This window comes from Epinephelus lanceolatus, chromosome 18 (assembly GCF_041903045.1).
Source record: "Epinephelus lanceolatus isolate andai-2023 chromosome 18, ASM4190304v1, whole genome shotgun sequence".
Lineage (NCBI taxonomy): Eukaryota > Metazoa > Chordata > Actinopteri > Perciformes > Serranidae > Epinephelus > Epinephelus lanceolatus.
Genome location: NC_135751.1, coordinates 9560683 through 9584276, shown reverse-complemented (window position 1 = coordinate 9584276; position 23594 = coordinate 9560683). Strand labels below are relative to the sequence as shown.

The window sequence follows — 23594 nt, the reverse complement described above, 5'->3', positions numbered from 1 at the left end:
CTCGTCGGATAAATGATTGACATGAATCTAAACCAATAAGAGAAAAATGTCAGAAATGACTGACAGGAAGTTTTGTCCAGTCAGATTTAAGATTAAATCAATAGGCGGGGTTTGCGATTGGTACGTTGGTTACAGTACCTCGGTTAAGCCCGGTATTTTTCGACTTGCACTTCATATGTGGTATGATTCCGATTTCGGCAGTACTTTCATCGTGGAAAATGGCCATTTTTAATCATAATTAAGTATTTTGTAAGTACATTTTAATATTTTCGTTGCTTTCTAACGCCTGGAACCAGCCCGTCTGCCAGAGCCGACTCGTATCACATGTACAGCAGTTGCCGGGTGTTGCCAAATCAAACGCACCTGTCGCCGTGTTTTGTTGTTTTTCAGCGGTGTATCGTGTTTTGGCCTGTCAAAACGTGTGACTTTTCACTGAAACGACGAGACTGGAATAACAGGGATGCACATGACTAAAAAGTATAACTTAAATACTTAGACTTGCTCAGCTGTCAGTTTCTAATGTGATGCCGACATCGTTTCTTGCGGTTCGTTTGTGTCTCTGTTGCTAAAAGTCGACGTCTACGCTAAGCTAGCGACGTTAGCTGACTTAGCTAGCGGATTTTTACTATTCTGTACAACAATAACATTTAGCTTTTCGTACTTTATCTTTTAGAGAGACAGTTTAGATTATAATAGCTGATTTAATTTGCACCAGATCATGCAGTGTCAACGCTTGAGGAGCTCGCATGTTAGCTAGTAAGGCTGTGGTGCTGCCTGTTTGAGGCTTGTGTTTATTGTTCTCACTGAGGGAGCAGTGGAATTGAAACCTTTTAGCTGATGTTTATTTGTTTCTCCCCCCCTCTGCAGGACCAGGAACACAATGAAGCCTCCATCACAGTCAACTCCTGTAAGCAGCTTAGTAAGTGGTGACAGCTCAGTGTATTTATTCAGAATATAAACTTGATTAATCATTTATCACAGCTAGGTGTTGTCATGTTTTCCAAGGATCCATGTGAAAAGTGAGAGTGATTTTTGTGGTCAGGGAGAATAAAAAGCTGCAGATCGTCCTGTAAACATCCAGTTCTTTAGCTGTTCTCATGACTAACAATGAAAACCCAGTCTGCCGAAGTGTCCTAATAGGCACAGTCCGTGCATCAAATGTAAACAAAAAGATGGCTTCTAAAACTGCCATCACGCCCTAAATTAATGACAGCGATCAGTCATGGAAGAAGTATTCAATTCCTTTACTTAAACTGAAGTGGCAATACTCAAGTGTAAAACGTAATTGCAAGGAAAAGTCCTGCTCATTAAATATGTAAAACAAAATGCAAGTAAAAATGAAATTCTAAGACAAATAGTGCAAAAGTTAAACTTAAGGTATAAAATGTAACATAAGAAAAGTATAAAATAAAACTAGGTATTTGTGGTGGATAGTAATTGCAGAAAGAATAATCTGCAATGTAAATAACAATTTAGTACATGTATAAGCAAAAGAGATGTACATTGTGCTGCTAATTCTTATGCATTAATATGAAAATAGCATTTTACTGTTGTAGTTCATCAAGTTTGAGCCAATTTTAATTATCTCAAATACTTTTTTAATGGTGATAAACCTCAGGAAGACCAACAGACAACTGACAGACATGCAGTATACAGAGCAGGCAGAAGTGACAAATCATAAAGTCTAAAAGAGTCTTGTGGGAGTGCAAAAGTGTTTGAAATTTAAAAAAAAAACAAAACCGTCCTGTATCCTAAAAAACAGACAAAGCACATTTGTTACATAATCTCTAACTTAGACTTATGTGTACATTAACACCTGATCAATTACTGATGACAGATACTGATAAATATTAGCTTGTGACAGATGTACTGGTATTGACTTAAATGTCAGCTGATAAGACAAATTACAAGAATTGTTCAGAAGCTGTCTCAATTACAAAGTTTGTCCACCAGAGTGTGCTGACAAGACTATTTTTACAATGTGAAGTGTCCCCAACACTAGATCTTGGTCACAATTTGTTGATAACAAAATCGGGGCTACAACTAACAACCAATTGTCATTATTGATTTATCTATAAAAGGTTGGAACATTTCTTGATTTGTGCAAACAACAGTTCAAAACCCAAATACAGTGTATTTGCTCTCATAAATGAAAAAAACAAAACTAAAAATGTATGAGGCTGGATATTAGCACATTTTGATTTTTTTCCCCCTTGAAAGATTACTTGTGAAATAATAATATAACAAAATTGCTGCCAATAATTTTTCTGTCAACTGACGAATTGATTAACAAACTAATTGTTTCAACTCAACACTTAAGTAAAAGAATATAAAAGTGTTTGCCCCTTTCATTAAAAAAAAAAGATGTTTTAAACTCTCAAATATTGTCATCAGTATTGGCCTAAAAAAGTTTATATTATTTCATTAAACAGTGTTATGGATGCTACAGAATTCTGTTGTAGCAGTTTGTTGCTGCAGTTTCTTCTCCACTGCACAACATGCTCACATATCACCTGTTCCTGCAGGTATTTGAAGGCGTCTACAACAATGCCAGAATGCTTCATTTCCTCACAGCAGTCGTGGTGAGTAGTGTACTTGTCTGTCTGTCTGAAGTCTTACCACCTAAGTCTCACCACCTACAAACAGACTGAATCTTTCCTCACTGCTGGTTTCAGGGCTCCACCTGTGATGTGAGAGTGAAAAACGGCACAGCATATGAAGGAATCTTCAAGACTTTAAGCTCTAAGGTAAAAAGTCTTGTTAAACTGCACCGATTTTCTCGGAATCCTTTACAGAAATGACACGAGTTCTCAGAGCTGCTGCAGTAACTGATATATCTGTGTGCACTCTTCTGTCTATGATCAGTGCGAGCTGGCTGTGGATGCTGTTCATAAACAGAGCGATGGAGGAGGAGGGGGGGGAGGTGAGGAAGGAGGAGGAGGAACCCAGTCCTTCCTACCCAAGATTGAAGAAATCACTGATACCATGATCTTCAGCCCCAACGACCTTGTGACCATGACCTGCCGCGATGTTGACTTAAACTTTGCTGTCAGAGGTAAACAGACACATGTAGGGGTTGTTGATCTTTATGGTGTGGAAGTAAAGTTGATATTGAAAAGTTAAAAAAGGCAGAATAACCTCCAAAGATCACCAATTAACACTTTGTATCTATTTTTTCTAATCTGTACATAACAGGGTTAAAAAAAAAAACAGTTTGTGGTTTATAAGGAGTTACATGCTGAAACCATTTCTTTGTTGTTTTCTTTTTCTAATGAATTTAAGTATATCCATGCGTCCAGTACTTCTGTCAGTCCACATGAAGTTTAAGAACTATCTTTTGATCTCACTCTTGTAAAAAAGAAAAACAAAGTTGAACTTTTCCTTTGAAGGGAAACTGAGACTGCTTTCACTGACTGCTGATGATTTGTTGTACAATTTAAAAATGAAAACATTAGCCATCTTTAGGTATAAAAAATATTTTGAGAGATGTGTCCTGGCTTTTTACGTTTTCCCTAAAGTCAAATTACCCATGAATGATTATGAAGCAATATCATGTTTTGTACTGAATGTATTATTACCTGCAGTTTCATCAGATTACACCTCCATCACACTCCTTATGAAAGAGCCAACAACAACTGTGTGCACTGAAGCTGTACAGATGTTTTTGTGTAGTTTATTGGAAGTGGCAGTGTAACAGTCTCTTTGAGAGTTAGTTTTATTTATTGTTGACCCATGTGTGTATACGTGTGTCTGTGTGTGTGCTTTCAGACACGTTCACTGACACGGCCATCAGCTCGTCGCGGGTAAATGGGGAACACCGGGAGAAGGTCCTACAGAGGTGGGACGGAAACGGGAATGGAGAGAACTTCGAGCTTGAGGCAGACACAGTAAGGACATGCACAAAAAACACACACACACACACACACGAAGACACGTACATATTACCGTGAAAGGAAGTCTGACTTTAGCCCCTTTCCACTGCACAAAACCCCCCCACTATTTTGTCTTTTTTTTTTCACAAATTTCACACATACAGACGACAAAGCAAACATTCACAATAACGCACATATTTAAAAAAATAAATAAATAAATAAGTTACAACAAACAAACAAAATGAAACAAAACACATCAGATTTGGAAAAAAAAGGACAAAATGAAAGATGATAACACCATAAATACACACAGCTATTTCATATTGATTGTGTTCCCCGATATCTAAGAAATTCGACTTGCACCGATTACAATTTTTTGGGCTGATACCGATTTCTGATTTTCAGAGTGTTTGGACGGCCGATTCCGATTTCATTTTTTTCAAACCACTTCACAGCACACAAGATATTGCTGTATTTTCTATCTTTCCTTTATCAGAACATTTTAACAGGAAAAAAAACATAAAATTCACATAGGGCTTTACATCTACAAAATGCAGTGTTAAGGACATTCTTATTTTAACAACACATTTGAACAGGCTGCCATGGAACATTCATATTTGGTGCACATTCCCCGAGGGAGTAATAAAGTATCTACCTACGTACCTACCTACCTACATTTGTACAGGCTGCCGCTCCCGTGAGAATGCTCTGGTCAGTAAGCGTGCGGATGCGGATGCGGTCCGCGCCTCGTCAGTTTCAAGCGCTCCGCTCCGCTCCGTTAAGTTTAACACGGACAATTAACAACTTTCTCCTTCTCTCTTTTGATGTGTGTGCATGAATGATTAAGGTGAGAAGCCACCCATGTTTACAGATTGTATATGCATATTTGTAAGAATTGAGTGTAAAGCTATTTTTCCTTTTGTTTATTTCAGAACCACACACACACGCTACACTTGTGAACCTCCTGCATTGAAAATTAAAGTATCCTCTCGACCCTGATTCTCTGGCCGGAATCATTTACTCCATAGTTGTTCTATTCACACCAGTGTGTCCCTGAGGCCTCCCTCCTCACATCGCTCAAGCCTGAGCTGCACTTGTGCGTGTGTGTGCACTGCTGATATTACGCGATGTCAATCATGCGGCGCGGTGGGAATTTGACCAGCATTTTAAATTGGCATATTTTAGACTGACCGGCTGGTCGGCGGTCATGGCCGATCACGTGAAACCGGCCCGATTCCGAGCACTGCCGATAAATTGGTGCAAGTCTATAAGAAATTCCAATAAAGGTTTCCATAGTTTTTCAAATTCTCCTGCCCTTCCTCTAGTTATATAAGTCAGTCTTTCCAATACGACACAAAATGCCATCTCCCTCACCCACATGCTTCTCGAAGGTCCATTTTTCTCCAAGATAGAGCTATCATTCTCCTGGCCTGCAGGAGTCCAAAGTCAATCAGAATTGTCTGTTGTGAACTAGTAGCAAAGTTCACTGGATATATGCCGAGCACACACAATTTTGCTTGATGAGGTACCTTCAGTCCAACAATCTCAGATTCAGATTCAGAAGGTTCAGATTCAGAAAACTTTATTGTCTGTTGTAACAGAAAATCTTCTTCGACGTGGCTCCACATACAAGACAAGACAATACACTGATTAGAAACAATCGCACAACACAGATTCTGAAAGCACACACAGTATGTATAGATCTTAAAAACAAGTATAAAATTAAAACTGTAAAAAAAAAAAAAAAAAAAAGATATAGTACCAACAACTGTTTTCCAGTATTTCACTATTTCCTCTCTAGTGGGAAAGGTTACAATCGGCATTCACTCCTGGGACAAATGACTCTACAATTGTAACAGGTGTTACCACCATCAGCTTCAGCTAGATTTGCTCTGATTGGCAGGGATGGAAAAATGACACCCTGGTGGACGTGCAAATTTTCGCCCATTTTCAGGCACAATGCAACGATGTGCTGCCACAAAGTCCGTTTGTCTCCGTCCAAGCAGAGCTCAAACATCATTCCTAAATTGGTCTGCTCCAAATTTGAGAGAGAGATGGAATAAGTAACTGATTCAGCTCTGGTCTACTGACATATCACTGATTTTTAGCAGGTCTTCCCAAGTCTAATAACCTGCATATATGCTCTAATTTTGGTGGAAACATGTTAAAAGTCTTACAAGCATTCTGCCTGCTGATGGCAGAATAAAGTGTGTTGCAGTAGGATCAGTGTTTTTTAACTGTGCCTTTCTACACTGTGTCCAGTATAAAGATGACTGCAGAGAGAGGGCACCTTCCATGTTTTCATTGTGTGCTTTCTTTCTCAGTCAAACGGCTGGGACGCCAACGAGATGTTTAAGTTTAATGAGGAGACGTATGGCGTGAAGTCTACCTACGACTCCAGCCTCTCCATGTACACGTGAGTCAGAGTTTCACAGTTTAATGCTTTTATGCAAAGTGACTTTATCTAGAGTAACTCGCAAAGAGAATTCATCCCTCAACACTATTACAAACAAAACCCGACTTTTCCTCCTGGGTTTATTATTTCATTGTTTTCATAGTTTACCAAATGACCCCACTTCTCACTTGATTTATTACCTCAGTAGACATTTTCCTAATGAGTATAGGGTCTCATTTACTTCTAGGACTTATTTTTTGTGTCTTGTATGGTCTCCCAGCATGCCTTTGGAGAAGGGGAACTCAGACGTTTTCCGACAGCGGGAAGCACGAGCAGCCCGCTTAGCCAATGAGATTGAGGGCAGCCTGCAGTACCGCCGGCGGGTGTCTTTGGAGAATGACGAGGGCCGGAGCGAGGAAGAAAAATACAGCTCAGTGGCTCGAGAGAGGGAGGACAGGGCGAGCCCCGGGTTCACGTCCACTGGCAGGCAAGAAGAACATACACTGATTTTGTCTGTGAGAGATAAACTTTGGAGCAGTCTGTGCCAAAAGTCCCAGAGGAAGGGGAGCAGGAGTTATTGACTGACTTAAATTTGTTTTCTTTACCAAACTTGTGATTTATAAGGTTAGCATTAATAACATGTGCTGTTAGATGACCTGTGTGTTTCCTCAGTTAGAAAAAGGGGCTGGTACAAGAACACAGATATAGAGCAGTAATAAAGAATCGTCCCATAGAACAAGAGTTGATTATGTGGTTGTCTAAATATTAGGGCTGTCACTTTATTCAAATAAGCTTAAGTTAAAATAACTCACAAAAAAATGTTTAAACTGACGTGTAGCCAGCGTACCATAATATGTATACCCTAAGCTTTTTTGTAGAATTCATCTGTTTCTGTCCATTTGCAGTGCCTCGTTATCATGTTAGCATAAAGCATTTTATAAAGTCAGCAAACAGGTTCCTCATCCGCAAGTGTTCCATTCATATTGTTCAATCTAAAATCACTCCATACATGACTTTATAGGTGTTTTGGCATCAGCACGACACCTTTTCCGTCAACAAGGAGAACAACACTTTCGTTTACTAAGGGCAACAGGACGCCAAAAGATCAGAGTGACAGTGCATTTTATGACAGCACACCAGTGAAGTACAAGGCAGAGTAGGTTACACTTGGGAAATTGTACAGATCATTACAGATTAAATATAATTTTAAAGCGAATTAATACGACCTGAGGCCTACAGTTATTTGATAGTACAGAATAAGTCTTATTCAGACAAGAATTCTTTTTTTAGATTGTCTAAATGCAACTTAGACAAAAGTTAAAATAAAACAAAGATTTTTATGTTGAAGAAAAACATTTAAATATATCAAGAGAACTTAGTTCATGGCACCATCCAGAAAAAGTCTAAAATTATATTCCTGTCTGTTTTCATTTTGAAACTTGTTCTGCTGGCTGTGCACCAGATGCACATAAATTTCTCTGTGATCAAAAACAGAACTTTATCCCATCAACTACCCAGAATTCCTCTCACTGCCTTTTTTCCTCCATCTGGTTTTCCAGGGAAGGTAAATACATTCCTCTCCCGCAGCGGGCTCGAGAGATCGGTCTGTCTGGCAGGGCTGGCACCTCCGGTCGAACTGTTCCACCTACCTCCTCCAGACACCCACCGCCTGGCTCGTCATCCCCCAAACCGCCCTCTGATAGGAGCAACCCACTGACCATCAGAACGGCCTACTCTCCTCACCAATCACAGAGCAGCCCGCCAGCTGCCGGCAGCCCTCCCTGCACCAATCACGTCCTCCCGCACTCCGTCTCCCACCCACAGGCACTGGCCGACTCATCTCGCTCGTCTGTTAACGGAGGTAACCTAAATATATATGTACATGTTATTTTATTTAAATAAAGGAGCCTCACTGTCGTGTTGAAGGCCATGCAGATCCACACAGTTAGACCTCTGCTCACCTACTCGGGTCACCAGACTTATCAAAGGTTTAAATTCTTCCGCCCATACAGGTGCAGTCAGAGATATGTCAAACACAAAAACTGCAGGAGCTAGCCAGGCTAGCAGGCATGAAAGTGTAGTTACAGTACCAAAAGGAAAAGTGCTCATGATGCGGAATGGCTCATTGCAGAATCATAAATATTATATTCCTGGGTTATAATTATTGATGCATTAATGTGTTTATCATGTGTGGAGCTCAGTTTAATTAGTTTATATACTGTTGGGCAGTTTAATCCATAATAATAATACATCATCTTTTTTTCATCTGATTATATTTTGTATTAATAATAGAAATCTGAAAGTAACTTAAGTTATCAAATAAATAAAGTGGAGCAAAAAGTACAGTTATTTCATTTCTTTTTTTCATTTGATCCACTCATGGTAATACACAACACCAGGAAGGAAAAAAGCAACTCACAGTCACAGCACAACTTGATTTACATGCTCCATTACCAACAAGGAGCAGGAAAATCTTATTTTGCCTGGTAAAGAAAGGATCATAGAGATTGATGGGTTTAAAAATTAATTTGAAGTACGATTTATTGTTAGTGTGTGTTAGTGTGTTTGTGTATGTGTGTGTTGGCTTTAACTGCTTTCTCTCTCTCTCTCTCTCTCTCTCTCTCTCTCTCTCTCTCTGCCTCTCTCTCTCTCTCTCTCTCTGCCTCTCTCTCTCTCTCTCTCTCTCTCTCTCTCTCTCTCTCTGCCTCTCTCTCTCTGCCTCTCTCTCTCAGTCTCAGTCTCAGTCACATCCAGAACTTCCCCCAAAGCCCAGAGACTTCAGAGCACCAGAAACCTGCGGACCCCAAACTCCCAGTCCTCACCTGCAGGTAGGTCCAACACACACACACACACACACACACACACACACACACACACACAGAAAGAGAGAAATTTCTTTCATGAATCTTTGATCATGAAGACAGATTCAGTTTTGCCCTCTTTCTCTTCCCTCCAGTCTCTCGTGCTCCAAAACCAGACGCCTCTTCCCAGGACCTCCCCCTGGTCGGCCCCACTTTCTTGGACTCCTCCTCTTCCTTCTCCTCCACAGTCGCCACGGCAACCACCACCACTAAACCCTCTGGCCCCACCCCGCTCTTCCCTGTCGATGGTGAGACAGTTTTTATTTTCGTTTTCAGGTCTAGGGTTATATGTATATTTCGGTAAGGCTTCAAAAAGGTTGACATTGAAACTCAGTTATATGGAGAAGTTCTTTAACCTGAAGAGTTTAAACAATTAACTGTTTGTACTCTCAATATTATGTCTATACAATTACATTTGTTGAGCCAATAGTTGTATCTCCATTTTGTTGTTGGTAAAGAAAATAAGAATTCCCATTTTCTGAATGAAAATGTTAAACCGAACAACTTTAAGTAAGCAAAGGGCTTTTTGGACTCTCAGCTCCTTAAACAACAGAAATAAGAATTTAGGAAAGATTTCATGTGTCTGCAGATAATTTTAGATGAAATAAAAGTGAAGCTCAGAAGCTGCTGTGGAGAAATAAAGTCACTGCAGCAGCAGAATAATAAGATAATTAATGCTGCAAAACATTTAATATATGAATCTGAACAGAGTGAAATTGTATTATTGACAGCATTAGAAATGGAGGTAAAAATAACAAAGAAATGAAAGAAGAACGAATTTAGGGCCATAAATAATTAGAATTTTTTGCTCAGTTAATCTCTTGATAATTTTTTTGGATGTTCAAAGATATTCAATTTACAATGAAATAAAACTGAGACAAGCAGAAAATATTCACATTTTAGAGGCAAATGTTTGGCTTTTTTCCTTTATAACCTACTATACAAAGAATTGATTATGAAAATCAATATCACAAGTGGAAAAAACTTGAAGTTAGAGCATTTAATATGCAGACAGTGTAAAATGTACACCACGACCAAGTCTTGAGAAAAATATAAACAGTAGCATGTAATTAAAAAAATCATGAGACTTCTGCAAAAGGATGAGGTGAACTAAAAGTAACGTTTTGTAAACAAGCGTGCAAGTGCTCAATCCAGAGAAGTTGAAGTCTGCTATTTAACATTTAATTAATAATTATCTGACTGGCTTTGTGGTACACGGGTTTTCTGATTGATGGAGCAGGAGAAAAACAGAGGGGATGAGTGTCTTTCTCACACTGTTGAAAAAAGTGAAAAAATACACATCACTATATTTTTTAGCAAATAACTTGATATCAATATGGTAATGACATTGTAGGGTTGACTATTGGTGCTATCATAAAATGTGTACACAATGAGTTCCTAGTATAAATTCAGTAATATGGATATAATGACTAAGTGGGTAAAGGCAAATAATAGCACAGCCATAATAGTCTACTGTAATTACTGTAATGCAGCCTTTAAAACCAGGAAAAGACAACACTGAAGATATAACAATATCCAAAATGTAAGATGATATCATGTGGTTTTGTTGAAAAGCTGTGAAAAAGTCTGTTTCTCTTAATATGTCCCCTATAAATGGAAAAATGGATGTCTAAGAGTAGTCAGAACTTGAGAATCCACAATGCTGGTATGTTCTACATGTCAGTGTTTTCTTTGTAAGTGTGTTTCAGTCCTCTCTCCATCCTCCACAGTGAATGAGATCCTCAGCACAGCAGCGAAAGAGCGAACTGAAAGTTTGTCTGAAGCAAAGAGCAGCAAAGGTAAAAGACTTGTGTCCTTCACGGCGTTTACATTCGTCCCTTTTATACTTGATGTGAGAAAACACTGACTTTAGGTAGCTGTGATCCGCACACAGTCATTCTTATGTTAGTCTTAAAAATCCCACTGTGGTGAATCTGATGAGTCATTCATCTACTTCTCTGTCTCTATCTCGCAGCTCCTTCGGTCCAGCAGAGATCCCAACTGGAGGAAGAGCTCCGCAAATTCGGCAAAGAATTCAGGGTGAGAATAATGTGATACTGAGGGGACAGGGGTCATACAGGGCTCATGTTCCTGTCTGAGGGTTCAGGAATAAATATGTGTTCATTTATTGATTTGGCAGATGCTGTTTTCTAAAGCGATGTGCATATACAGTTCAATCACAGCCACAGTAGATCAAAGTTAATGATGTTATTTCTTAAGATTTAGAGTTAATTACTGTAAATGTTAATTTATGAGTGAGTTTATTATGTTCAGAAATCTACAGGTGAGGGATTGATGGATTAATTCATGAAGGATGGAGTGGAGTGTTTAATTTTACCATTGCAATCCAATGTGTGTATTATATTTACAGTAAATTAATAAAAGAATGCATATCAAAGAAATAAGACATGGAAAAGATTTGGTTATTTGAATCAACACATAAAACAGTGATTTGGGATGGAGATGTGTGTAAAGCATCCACATTTCGCCCCAAAAATACACTTATTACCTTTCATTACATTCCTTCAAAGTCTTCATTATTACATGAGTCTTGACAGACGTGGATGCAAACTGCACCTTTACTGTGTATCAGAAGAAGTCAGCAAATAGTGAAGTTATAAAGTGTTAAAAAACAGTATCTGAGGTGTCAGTTGTTCATGTTTGTATTTCTTCCTGTATATCTCTCAGCTGCAGCCCACCTCCTCTCCATCAGCGAGCCCAGCTTCTTCAGATCCTCCTCAGCACAGCTCCTCCTCACCTGCTGACTCATCCTCCTCCTCCCCTGTACCGCTGAAACCTCTCACCTCCTCTGCCCAAGATCTTCAGCAGACAGCAGAGGCAGCTGCCCCCACCACGACCCCTGCTGCCTCGACCCCCACAGCTCCTGTCGGCCCCCAGGCCTCAGGGCCAGACGAGCTGCAGCCAGGGACAACCCAGTCGGCCCCCAGCAGTGAGGAGGGCTGTTCAGAAAGCAGTGAACGACCAGAGTCTGCGTCTGCAGCTGCAGTGTAAGTGCTGCATTACTATTACAAAGTTTTCTCTCAGGTAGTGAAAACAGGCAAACATGATAAATGAAAGGAAAGTAGACATGAATGTCAGCTTGTCACTTTCAGAAAGTTAGAGGAAAAAGTTGTAGATATCAGGAAGGTGTGGAGTGTCCATTCTGACTGTGGATCATATTAAATTTGCACAGCCTCACACGTGTAAACAAACCAGTTAGCTACAGTAGCAAATCCAGGGTGTTACTTTCTGTGTTTTACTATCAGTCAGGGTTGTGAAATAATTTCTTTAAAACTAAAGTTTATTTGGAAAACTGGAGACACTTTTCCTGAATCTCTACAGTGAAGATGGTGAAAGTTTGCATAGTCAGAATGTACATAAGTATGAGAATGGGAAACTTTGGTATTTTTCAACTTTAAGAATACCAAAATTTCCCATTCAAAACAAACTTGCTGAATTTGATTAGTGGGGGTTCATAAAGCAGCAACGCCCCAAGGCTGAAAAATTAAGCCATAGTGGAATTGCCAAAAACTGCAATTCCTCTAACGGCTACTTGAGGCTGAGGCAAAAGTAATCCTTTCTGTAACTGCGTCTGATAAACCCTGAAACTCAAAAATCTGTTACTCAAACTGGACTTCCTGAATCATTTTTCATCGTCCCACCCGTACCTTAAACAACATGGCTGTTATTTTTTAGCTGTTTGTTGTTTTTGATATACGTATATATTTAATGACCATTTCTGTTTTCTTTTTTGCAGGCAAGTGAAAAACTCAACACTGAATCCAAACGCAAAAGAATTTCTTCCCATAAAAGTTAACGCAGTCCAGGTTAGTTTGATGGTAAAACAAACACCCACTTTTTGATTTCACTTGTAGTTTGATTGTAGTTTATGAATAATTTGACACTTTAACATGATGTTTAGTTTGATTTCACGATTGTTATACAATTGATAAGTGTTGAACTGCTCTATGTGAAACCTTATATGTAGGGGTTGTATTATAGTCCAAAACTTCTAAATTCAGCTTTAGATTTTCCTCTCTGACAGTATTTCTTTCCCCGTGTTGTGACAGAAGCCTGCGCCGACCCCCACTCCTCCTCGACCAACCCCCCCGAGCCCCTCTTTAGTTCTGCCTCCTCCAGGACAGCCAGGAGGAGGCGCCATCTACAGCAACCCACCTGGGCACTACCTGTCCTACGTCTCCCCCCTCCACATCCAAGGACACCAGATCCAGGTCTGAATCCGTCTTTGTAGTGTCAGTCACCAAGACTGTTATTATACACATATATTCCATTGTTCTATCATTAATCAGATGGCAGTAGAGAGTCATCGTAAAACTTTACACAGCTGTAATTAAAGTTTCTCCCTTGACTCCTTCTCAGGCTCCTCAGATGTATCAGTACACCATGTCGACTGTCAACCAGGGCAAATACCCCAGAGCCAAAGGTAAACATACACACACAATTTTTTTTTATTTAATTCAAATTGATCATTAATGTCTGTGCAATCATGAGAATGGAGAAACGTGAGGCAAAGATACTTTGAGGTGAAAGGGACAGGTGCGTGCAGGTGTTCTAAAAACATGAAATTATTCAACATAGTTTGGTGTTCTTGGCCTGCGTATCACTGGCAATAGTTGAAGCTGCAGCAGTGTTTGTGGAAGTGATGAGGGTGCAATTTGTGCCAAAAATCATGGTCTTTCTCAGACTCATCACTCCATCTGGAGTAAATGTCTACAAATCCTCTTAAAACTGACAGAAATAAGATGGTGCAGAAGTTGCCTGAGAATCATCATGTTTTTAAGTTTTCTTCAGTATCAAAGTAATTCAGTAATAGTTGTGTGTATATCCATGGGCACACTGCAAACAGCAGCTGCTAGTAGCTAATTCAGCATGCTTTGAATGGTGAAGAAAGAGTAAACAAATACAGGCTCCCAGTGTAGCTTACAGCGTAATTCGCTGACTCCACGGCAGCATTATACTTCCTGTTTACATCCCACTGTGGTTCCAAAACATTTTTAATCACCAAGTAGATTAAAGACAAAGACTAATATTTGGAGTGACAAAATCCATTATTGTTCACCTTTTCTGTGATGTACTATCAACATTTCTTTTGACATTACTATCAACATGATTCTTACCTCTGATAGTGACCATGTGTTCTGCTGTTTCAGGTCCGGTGGTGGGACAGCGTCCAGAACACCATGCCTCCCAGGCCTCCCCCATGATCTCAGCTGCAGCCTCGGCAGCAGGACCCCCGCTGGTGGCTTCACCTTACCCCCAGTCCTACCTGCAGTACGGTCAGGTGCTCCAGGCCCTTCCTCCACACTACCACGGACAGGTACTGATATTTGACATAACACTGAAGCTCATGAAGCACATTTAACCAGTGGATCCCAACCTCTTTGGCTCATGGCTCCCTACAAAAAAGCAGTTGGAACTCCTTGTCACAGTTGTAATGTCTATTAGTTTAAAGAGACGTAACATGAAGTCTATTATCTAATCATCTGATGACCCCTCAGATTTATCTGTTGACCCTTTTGAGGGGCCCGACCCCTAGGTTGTGAACCACTGGACTAAACTAGCTTACTGTTTATAAAGTAGTTCAAATTAGCTCCACCCCGAGCAGCTACAACAGGAACATAATCTAAAATTGATGGTTCAGTATTAACTATCAAATAATGTAAATCATAAATATATCAGTCAAGGTAACTTTCTCTTTTACTATTGATACTTAAAGTTAGGGCTGGGCGATAAATCGATTTTATCGATTAATTCGAATTTGTAGTTTAGGCCGATTTGTTTTAATGAAAATCGAGTTTCTATTTAAAATCCGCCACCGCAGCTCCACGCTGGGCTCCTGTAGTTCAGAGTGGGCTCCCCCCTCACCCCCACGTGCTTAATACACAAACAACATGGCAGCGAGCGGGGGAGAACTCCTTCTCAAGAAAGGGAACAAGTTCTTCAGTGTTTTTGTGTGCTCACCTGTGTCCGTGAGTGTGTGTGTGTGCGCATCAGGGCCGAACTCCGCCGTGCAGGACACAGAGAGCAGAGGAGGATTTTAGACGTGCACCATGTAGGGACAGAAATGACATGTCCTTGTGTCAATAAGATAAATAAGTGTTACCAACGCCAAGCTGGCAGACCCCCGAACCATAGTAAAGGGACCTCTGAAGACCATTAGCTCTTTTAGCTTGTGTTAGCTCATTGTGGCAACAACACATAAACAACGGGACTTCGTCTGCGTTAAAGAACGGCACTTTATTTTCAGCACTGCAGGGATGATGCACAGCCTCTCTCATCAGTGTCTGACTTTTACATAGAGGGAATTAACTCAAAAACAGCATGCAGAACTGCGTAGGCTTCTTCACTTTGGCTGCTTGATGTAAACATAGCATAGCACATGCCTCACTTTCTTCCTGGGGCGCATCCGTCTGATGTCACACACCACACCCGGCGCACTAACGTCTCATGCTTCCTACATCAACTACACACATACACAGCTCCACACATACATATACACACACACACACACACACACACACACATACCATGCACATGCCATATGATAAGAAAGGGGTCCAGTGGAAAGCGATCACAGATGCAGTCGCCATGTATATTGCAAGAGATATGGTGCCCATATATAGGCTACCGTGGAAAAGCTGGGGTTTATTCACATGCTGAAAGTTTTGGACCTAGGTATGTGCTACCAGGCCGCAAATATTATTTTTTTTAACTAGGAGGGGGAAAAATCTATTTAAATCGTGAATCGGATTTTTTGTGAAAAAATCAGAGATTTTTTTTTTTTTTTTTTTTTTTAGGCCATATCGCCCAGCCCTACCTAAAGTAAAACTAAACCACTAGGACATTCTACTGTGACTTTGAATGTGATTCTTATTCATCGGCTAAATGTGAGTAATAGTGTGTCAAAAGCCTCTAAAATAAAAAGAAATGTATATTAGGATTGAACCACATGAAGTCAAACTATTCTTTGATGTTTGTTAAATCGTATCTTATGAAACTAAAACAAATATTTTGAGTAGTTGATAAAATCTTTGACTTGACTTTGTTTTTTGATACTCTTGTCTGGTTCTTTTGTTATTTCCAGCCTGTTTACTCAATGCTGCAGGGTGGTGCCAGGATGCTGACATCTGGGGCACCTCCTCAGCAGATGGGTCCTCCTGGCCCCCAGTACCCCGGCCAGAGTGATGGCCCGCCGGGGCCACAACAGGGCATGTATGGTAAGCTAATCTACTGAAAGGTAAAGCAACAAGTTTCCCTTAAAACTCAACAAATCATGAATGCGGTGAATACAGTTTGTTTTGTTGTGATCTGCCCTAATAATAAGTAATTTGTTGTGAATTCAGAACTCTGAGAGGAAAGGATATGATGCAGAATGTTCATGCAACCTGTGTTAGCCTACACCAAAATGTATCTCTCACGTTGAGCTCTTATCTCCATTGTAGGAAATAAACATCACTGCAGTTCTTTTTTTCACTGTGCCGTTTCGGGTTTTGAAACATGATACTCAATAATGATAACAACATTGATGATACAGTGTTTCCTATAGCTCTGAAATATTCTTGTGGTTGTAGCCGATGGAGATGGCCGCCATTACCTGCCAGCACAAATAGTGGTCTACCCGCAACAAACAACAAATCGGCTTTGTGTGACCGTTGACACAATTTTTTGATTTATTCAGTACTCCTATTACTGTTTTATACATTACATCATTATGCTCTTTTCTAATCACATGTAGAGCCAAGCTTATCTGTCACTGTTTTCCTGCTTGTGTGTGTGTGTGTGTGTGTGTGTGTGTGTGTGTGTGTGTGTGTGTCCTCTCATCTCTTTCGCTCTGTGTAGTGACAAGTATGGGGAATAAGTACTCTACATATTTAAAAAAAAAACACAATCACAAATAGCAGAAATACTAGGCTATTTCTAACAGTGGAGGGGCGGTTTTAGAAATTTTAGCACTTGGGAGGAAAAAATGCAACTCCAGGAGAACTGCAGAGAGAGGAGGGTAAATCAAACGAAATGGAAAGATGGGATGCATGTTTTTATCATATTTAAAGGTAGGGTCTGGAGGATTTTCCAGTTGCTGTTTGTAAACACACATTCAAATTTGGCCCCTCCTATCAGGCTCAACTCTCCCTGGTGTACGGAGCCCAGAGGTACAGAAGAAGGCTTCACAGATGAGGTTCAGGCAAGGCTCGCGCTGGTGCACGCTCGGACACGCTCGGGCACGGCACCTGCGCTCTCTCATTGGCTGGGGAAATCTCCGCCCAGAAGCAGTCTGAGCTCACAAAAACATCAAAATACAGTTAAAAGGCAGGAGCTCTGCAAACAGAGTCACCACCACACATGAGTAGAAGCCCATAGGTGATGATTAAGCAGGATTTCATTTGTATATGTCTATATTTTGTTTTGTTTGAAAATCCTCCAGATCCTACCTTTAATAGTAGATTCTGTATATTTTCTTCAGATTCGCCTGCAACTCTCTGAAAACATAGACCAAATGCCTAAACTGTCGCCGCAGATCCTGGGCCTGTGTTGTGTTGAAGACTGTTTCCTCGTCTATGTGTTTCCCCTTACCTAAATCTGAAGTGCAACACACACCGCCGCCGGCGTGGCGCTGTGGCCATCAAGGGCCGCCCCCCAACACACACTGGCAGCAGCGCGCATTGGCACCGTCAACATGTATTTCCCACCCCAGCCCGCTAGGTGGCTGTACCTACACTAGTTGCCAACGGTTGCCAACTGCTAGTAACAGAAGAAGAAGAGGAAAAACTTTGAGGCAACAACAACTTGAATTTCACGGGTGAGTTTCTTATTAAAGTAAAATAGAGCAGTGGGCTGAAGCAGAGCGGCGCGGCGCGTCGGCCGGTGCCAGTGTGGGTTGGTTCATAGCATATAATGGAAGCGGGCATTTTGACGCGCGGCGTACGGCGGCGGTGTGTGTTGCACTTGAGGCAACCCCAAAGGGGGTGCTACAGGAACAGTGTTTGATAGGGGGTCAGACTTAGACACAACACCGTCCCTTTAGGGTGATTCTGCCACGGCCGTGGTAGCAGAACAAGCAGGTACGGGTAGGGTAGACCAAAGGGGAATTGTCCACTAGTTATTTGATCATGGATGGCATCATCCTCTGGCGTAGATGAAATGTAGAATAAATGTAGAAAATGAATGTAGAAAAAATAAAAATGAAAAATGCTGACATGGGTTGCCAGATATACTATTTACATAAAGTCTGTGTGTGAGTTCAGTGTTGTATGAATTTAAATGAAAATATATAATAATATATACTGCGATAACAAGGTCAGTGGGAATGTAAGAAAAAAACAGTACAGAAAGACTCGTCATAGGTAAAGTTGCAGAGTAAAGTTGCAGATTTTCTGAAGCTTAGTTCAGCTCAACAGTACAGTGTCATCTGCATAAAGATGAACAATAGAAATATTGTGATTAAAATAAATGATAAAAAAGAAATGGTCCATGTATTGAACCTTGTGGGATTCCTTTGGTAATAAATAAGAATTTAGATTGAGCATTACCCACCTATATACACCGATGTCTGTCCACAGCTGAGGAAAAATCATTAATTACAATGCATTGCCAGCTCCAGGTTTAACAGTATATCAGACTGTACAGACTTGCATATCTGCAATGTTTTGTTTAAATGTTAGAAAATACCAGACCAGCTAAAAGTTGCATGTAAATGAGCAATATTCCCACTTTTACCTGTATTTTTCTCTCTCAGCTCAGTCGTTCTCTCACCACTCGGGCTCCATCCATCATCCTCAGCCCTCCACCACCCCCACTGGGAATCAGCCCCCTCCCCAGCACACAGCTCCCAGTCCAGGACACACTCAGGTAACGTTGTACTGACATTTACGGTGACTATCAGCTGCCTGGTTGATGAAATATTTTGTCCCTATGAAAAGCCTTAGTGTACTTTGTAAAATGGTCGTCAGTAATTTATACACTCTTTGTAGTAAATTCAAGACAGAACCAGGCAAAATATTATAATAAGATTACCTTGGTCATTATTTAACATAACATACAGTACTGTTCTGCAAATTGTAATCCTTAAAACTATATACAAAGAAAACAATGACAATAATAATAATAATAATAATAATAATAATACACCTTGAAGAAAACTAGGTTGACAGGTGATGTTCTGATGTAAAATCTTTGACTCTTCCTGTTAAATTACTTAATCAAACTCGGGTTGTCTTTTTTTTTTCCTGTCAGTCGAATCAGGCTGCTCCTCAGCCTCAGTCCATGTTCCACTCTGGAGGTTTGTCAGCCCCAACCCCTCCTAACCTGCAGCAGGGCCACAGCTCCCCTCAGGCCTCTTACACCATGCAGGGATACAGCCTCCCCACCCACCAGGCTCTGCCCCACGGCTTCCCCTCCATCAGCCAACTCACTCAGGTGAATATGAACCCTTAGGAAACATCGTCTTTAAGAAAATCTGAGGTGGGGTTCAGAATTTTGGAATGTAATTAAGAACATTAACTCAAGTACTTTACGTAAGTACAAATTCAAGGTACTTGTGCTTTACTATTTACATTTTATGCTACTTTAAACTTCTACTCCACTTCTCTGACTGCTTATTTTTTTAGATTAGAGTTTTTTCATACCCTTCCTGTCTATACTATTGTTCTTATTATTATTTAGTTGTGTTTTTTTTTTTCATCATTCTGTAGCTTCCCATTAGTGAACTTTATATATTAAATTCAAAAATCAAAATTTTGGTCAAAACGCGCATGTTTTAGGATCAAAATACTTTTTCCCAAACCCTTCTAAAACTTTTTCTCATATGAGCTGACACAGGTTTCTGCATGATGTAGTTGCCACATATAAACCTCCTGGCTTGCCTGATGTGCTTATTCATAACTGAGCCAAACCTTTGCGAATTGCGATCTTAAGCTCCAAGTTTGGAGAAGCAGACAGGAGTACTGGCACGGAGCATGTACTACAGCACATTCTGCTGATAATACCTGCGTATTTTTACTTAGTTAAGGTTTTGAGTTTAGGAATTTTACTTGTAGTGGAGTATTTTTACAGTGTGATTACAGTATTTTTACTAAAGTAAAGAAGCCGAATAGTTATTTCACCACTGAACATCCGTGAGGTGTCATTGATGTGTGGTTCTTAAAGCTATAGTGCGTAACTTCTGTCGCCTCCCAGCGGATAATGCGTTATTACAACTAATAAGCCAGCGGCACTTCCATGTACACAGAGTAACACTCGCCACACACCGTACACAGAGTAACACTGGCCAGTTGCCACACACCGTGTAAACAGGGCAACACTCGCTACACATCGTGTACACAGAGTAACACTCGCTTCACGCCGTGTACACAACGCTATACAACGTGGCGAACACCAGGCTGCTAACATTAAATTACGTTCATAGCACCATTTCCAAGAAAATAATAAAGTACTAGGTCCAGTACATGTAACAGCAACTCATACTACTCATAATATAATTATAAACCAAGTCACTTACTTATCCAACAGCAGCAAGCAACCGTGTCTGCCCTCAGCCCAATTTCTTCCTTCAGGGCTCTCCACCGAGGAAAAGCGACGCCAATACAAATCCTTGTTTGCCTTCTCCATCGGTCACTTTTCTTCTTTGCTAATAGACCTTCAGCCGAACGTCCAGGCTTTTTCTTTGTGGTAGGATCCACTTCTGAACTGTGTCTCGGCTGCTTCTCCGCCATGTTAGTTTCACTTTTCACCTGCGCTCTACCTCTTGCTGTGACACTCTCCACTCGTCCTCCCCCTCCCTTCTTGTTGTGAGGAAGCATTTCCTGTGCACCAGCGTGGGAATGTCGTCGGTAGACACGTATACTAAAAATGATATATATTGAAAAATACCGCGAGATGTTAGAGGAGCCAATCGGCTTAATCTGCATTGTGTCATCTCCTCTAGTAGTGGCTTGGGTGAAATGGACATTTACGGACCTGTAAAAGTTATACACTATAGCTTTAAGACATCGTCAGTTTGCAGTTTCTCATATGGCATCTTGTGTGTCCTCTGCAGGCTCATGTCACTGCAGGCATGTCAGGACCTCACCACTCTGCAGGTCACAGCCTGCCACCTGTCATGCTGCACTACGTCTCCCCTCAGCAGGGCGGAAGCTCCAACCCCCAACACGGCCCCCAGCAGGGAGCACCACAACACTTTTACATTGGACACCCACAAGGTATAACACACCCCTGGACACAGACTGACTGTGGTCCTATGGGCCACAAAAAAAAGTTATTATTATTTATTATTTAATGGAGAAAAGTTACTTTTATGCTGTTATGAGATACTATACTAAGACTTCGGATTTTTTATGACATAGTATTCCAACACTTTTTACGACATACTATACTATAACTTAAAGGGTTAGTGCACCCAAAAATGAAAATTCAGCCATTATCTACTCACCCATATGCCGACAGAGGCTCAGGTGAAGTTTTAGAGTCCTCACATCCCTTGCGGAGAGCACACCTAATGGTTGACGGCGCCCCAGACTAACGTCCAAGAACACAAAATTGAAACCACAAAATATCTCCAACATGCTCATCTGTAGTGATCCAAGTGTCCTGAAGCCCCAACATAAAAAGTTGTTTTGAAAAACGTCATATGAACTCTGTTTTTAGCCTCACTGTAGCCTGTAGCTCTGACTACTTCTCTGTGCTCTGCAGTCACGTGTGCGCGCTTACGCGAGACCAGCGAAAGCATGAGCTTTGCTTACCCGTGTTTACATCACGTGACAGTGCACTGCAGGGGAGACAACAGTAACCACAGTAGCTAAAAGATAATTTGCACTACGGTCTTTTAGCAAAAGACAGCCCAACATGTCTGAAGACTTTGAAACTGAGGAGGAACAGCATTTCTTTGTTGAGCCGTATTTGTTTGAGCCTGAGTATACGCACGGAACTCAGGATACTGGACGAAGCAGCCGTCGCAGCTCATGAGCCTAACCCTCAGCCAGCCGCAGAATACCGGAGTCGAGCACTTGAAACCTGGTGGTGTAGTTGTTTCAAATGCAAAGCAATGCCAACGGATGAGGAAAGTCTTTGCTGCTCAGACTGGGAATTGGCGATGCCTGCACTTGAGAATCTGGACATCAGTACTGACGAGACTGCTGCTCTTCAGAGACCGTGCATCACCTGAGCGCGCGCACACGTGAGCGCGGAGCACAGAGAAGCAGTCAGAGCTACAGGCTACAGTGAGGCTAAAAACAGAGTTCATATGACGTTTTTCAAAACAACTTTTTATGTCGGGGCTTCAGGACACTTGGATCACTGAGCATGAGCATGTTGGAGATATTTTGTGGTTTCAATTTTGTGTTCTTGGACGTTAGTCTGGGGCACCGTCAGCCATTAGGTGTGCTAGTCGCTCCCCCTTGGATCTCCGCAAGGGATGTGAGGACTCTAAAACTTCACCTGAGCCTCTGTCGGCATATGGGTGAGTAGATAATGGCTGAATTTTCATTTTTGGGTGCACTATCCCTTTAATATGATTTTTTTTTTATCACATACTATACTGTGACTTATGATTTTGTATGACATAGTATACTTTTTAATGTTATACTACACTTTGGCTATTTATCATATACTATATTGTGACTTTTTATATTTTTTATGTCATACTACACCATAAGTTTTTTGAACATATGATTGAGGGCCACACTGGAAAAGTGCCCACATAAAATGAAATAACGTTCCATCTCACTTCGACATTTAACTGCTCAGTTGTTCTCCAAAATCGCTAACTTTAGCTTACAGTACTAGTATGTATTACAGAAGACAATTCCTGCGACACTCACAAGTTTTCAATTGTTGTGTAATTGAAGGTGTTTGTAAATAACAGCCTTATATTCAAAATGTGTATAAATTACTTTTCAAAAAACCTTTTGTATATGTTGTGTCTTCCAGCTGTTCAGGTTCAGGCTCACCCCACCCAGCAGCTGTCCTTCCACCCCTCTGCAAACTGAACCCACTTGGTCATAGCTGGATTCAGGAGCGAGGAAGACGAGTGTTATTGTCTGATGAAAAGCCCCAGCCCCAAAACCCCAAACAACTTGTAACATTCCCACTTCCTGACATCACATTAACACGTCCTCATTTTTACCCACATCACCTTTTAGACAGAGACGTGTCTGGATTTTAAAATGTAAATACAGACTGCGTCCACACAGCTGGACTGAAGACAATAACTGGTGGAAACGTTTAGACTGACGACAGTGGAAACAGTTTTTCTCCCCGTCCCACCTCCTCTGTCCTTTTACAGACGAAACCAGTTCATTAATAATAAAACCACTGAACTAAATGCATTGTCCCTGGAAGATCATTGTTAGCTTGAACACTTAAACTACAGGTGATGTATTAACTGTCTGCCAGAGATGATCTACACTACTCTTATGTCTGTCTGTGAAATTTAAGACTACAGCCGGTTAGCCT

The 23594-nt window shown here is 40.8% G+C and overlaps 1 protein-coding gene and 1 long non-coding RNA gene across 8 annotated transcripts; both read left to right on the top strand.

The window, feature by feature from the left end:
* Positions 1 to 204: 204 nt before the first annotated feature.
* Positions 205 to 23463, top strand: atxn2l (ataxin 2-like). Of its 7 annotated transcripts, none has more exons than XM_033645116.2 (23): positions 205 to 249; positions 868 to 919; positions 2526 to 2582; positions 2676 to 2747; positions 2866 to 3055; positions 3769 to 3887; positions 6197 to 6288; positions 6548 to 6754; positions 7827 to 8128; positions 9000 to 9095; positions 9224 to 9376; positions 10859 to 10927; positions 11104 to 11168; positions 11817 to 12136; positions 12886 to 12955; positions 13199 to 13360; positions 13509 to 13572; positions 14300 to 14466; positions 16234 to 16366; positions 18883 to 18995; positions 19380 to 19562; positions 21181 to 21343; positions 23070 to 23463. In XM_033645116.2, the coding sequence occupies exons 2-23, from the start codon at positions 881 to 883 to the stop codon at positions 23126 to 23128; spliced, it is 2895 nt and encodes a 964-aa protein (XP_033501007.2). In that variant the 5' UTR covers positions 205 to 249; positions 868 to 880; the 3' UTR covers positions 23129 to 23463. The 7 variants fall into 7 exon arrangements, with proteins under 7 accessions (XP_033501007.2, XP_078017759.1, XP_033501005.2 ...); XM_078161633.1 differs by lacking the exon at positions 205 to 249 and adding an exon at positions 348 to 477 and having other exon boundaries at positions 868 to 907; positions 9012 to 9095; XM_033645114.2 differs by lacking the exon at positions 205 to 249 and adding an exon at positions 348 to 477 and having other exon boundaries at positions 868 to 907.
* LOC144458673 (uncharacterized) lies at positions 17610 to 18336 on the top strand. The gene is made up of 2 exons (XR_013488052.1): positions 17610 to 17731; positions 18098 to 18336. It is a non-coding gene; the product is annotated as an uncharacterized LOC144458673 (long non-coding RNA).
* Positions 23464 to 23594: the final 131 nt, after the last annotated feature.

What these genes read in the sequence shown, in the direction of transcription:
- atxn2l (XM_033645113.2), top strand. An exon ending in TCTGCGTCTGCAGCTGCAGT is followed by an intron (nt 12,137 to 12,885) that starts GTAAGTGCTGCA and finishes TCTTTTTTGCAG; the next exon opens with GCAAGTGAAAAACTCAACAC. An exon ending in TTACATTGGACACCCACAAG is followed by an intron (nt 21,344 to 23,069) that starts GTATAACACACC and finishes TGTGTCTTCCAG; the next exon opens with CTGTTCAGGTTCAGGCTCAC.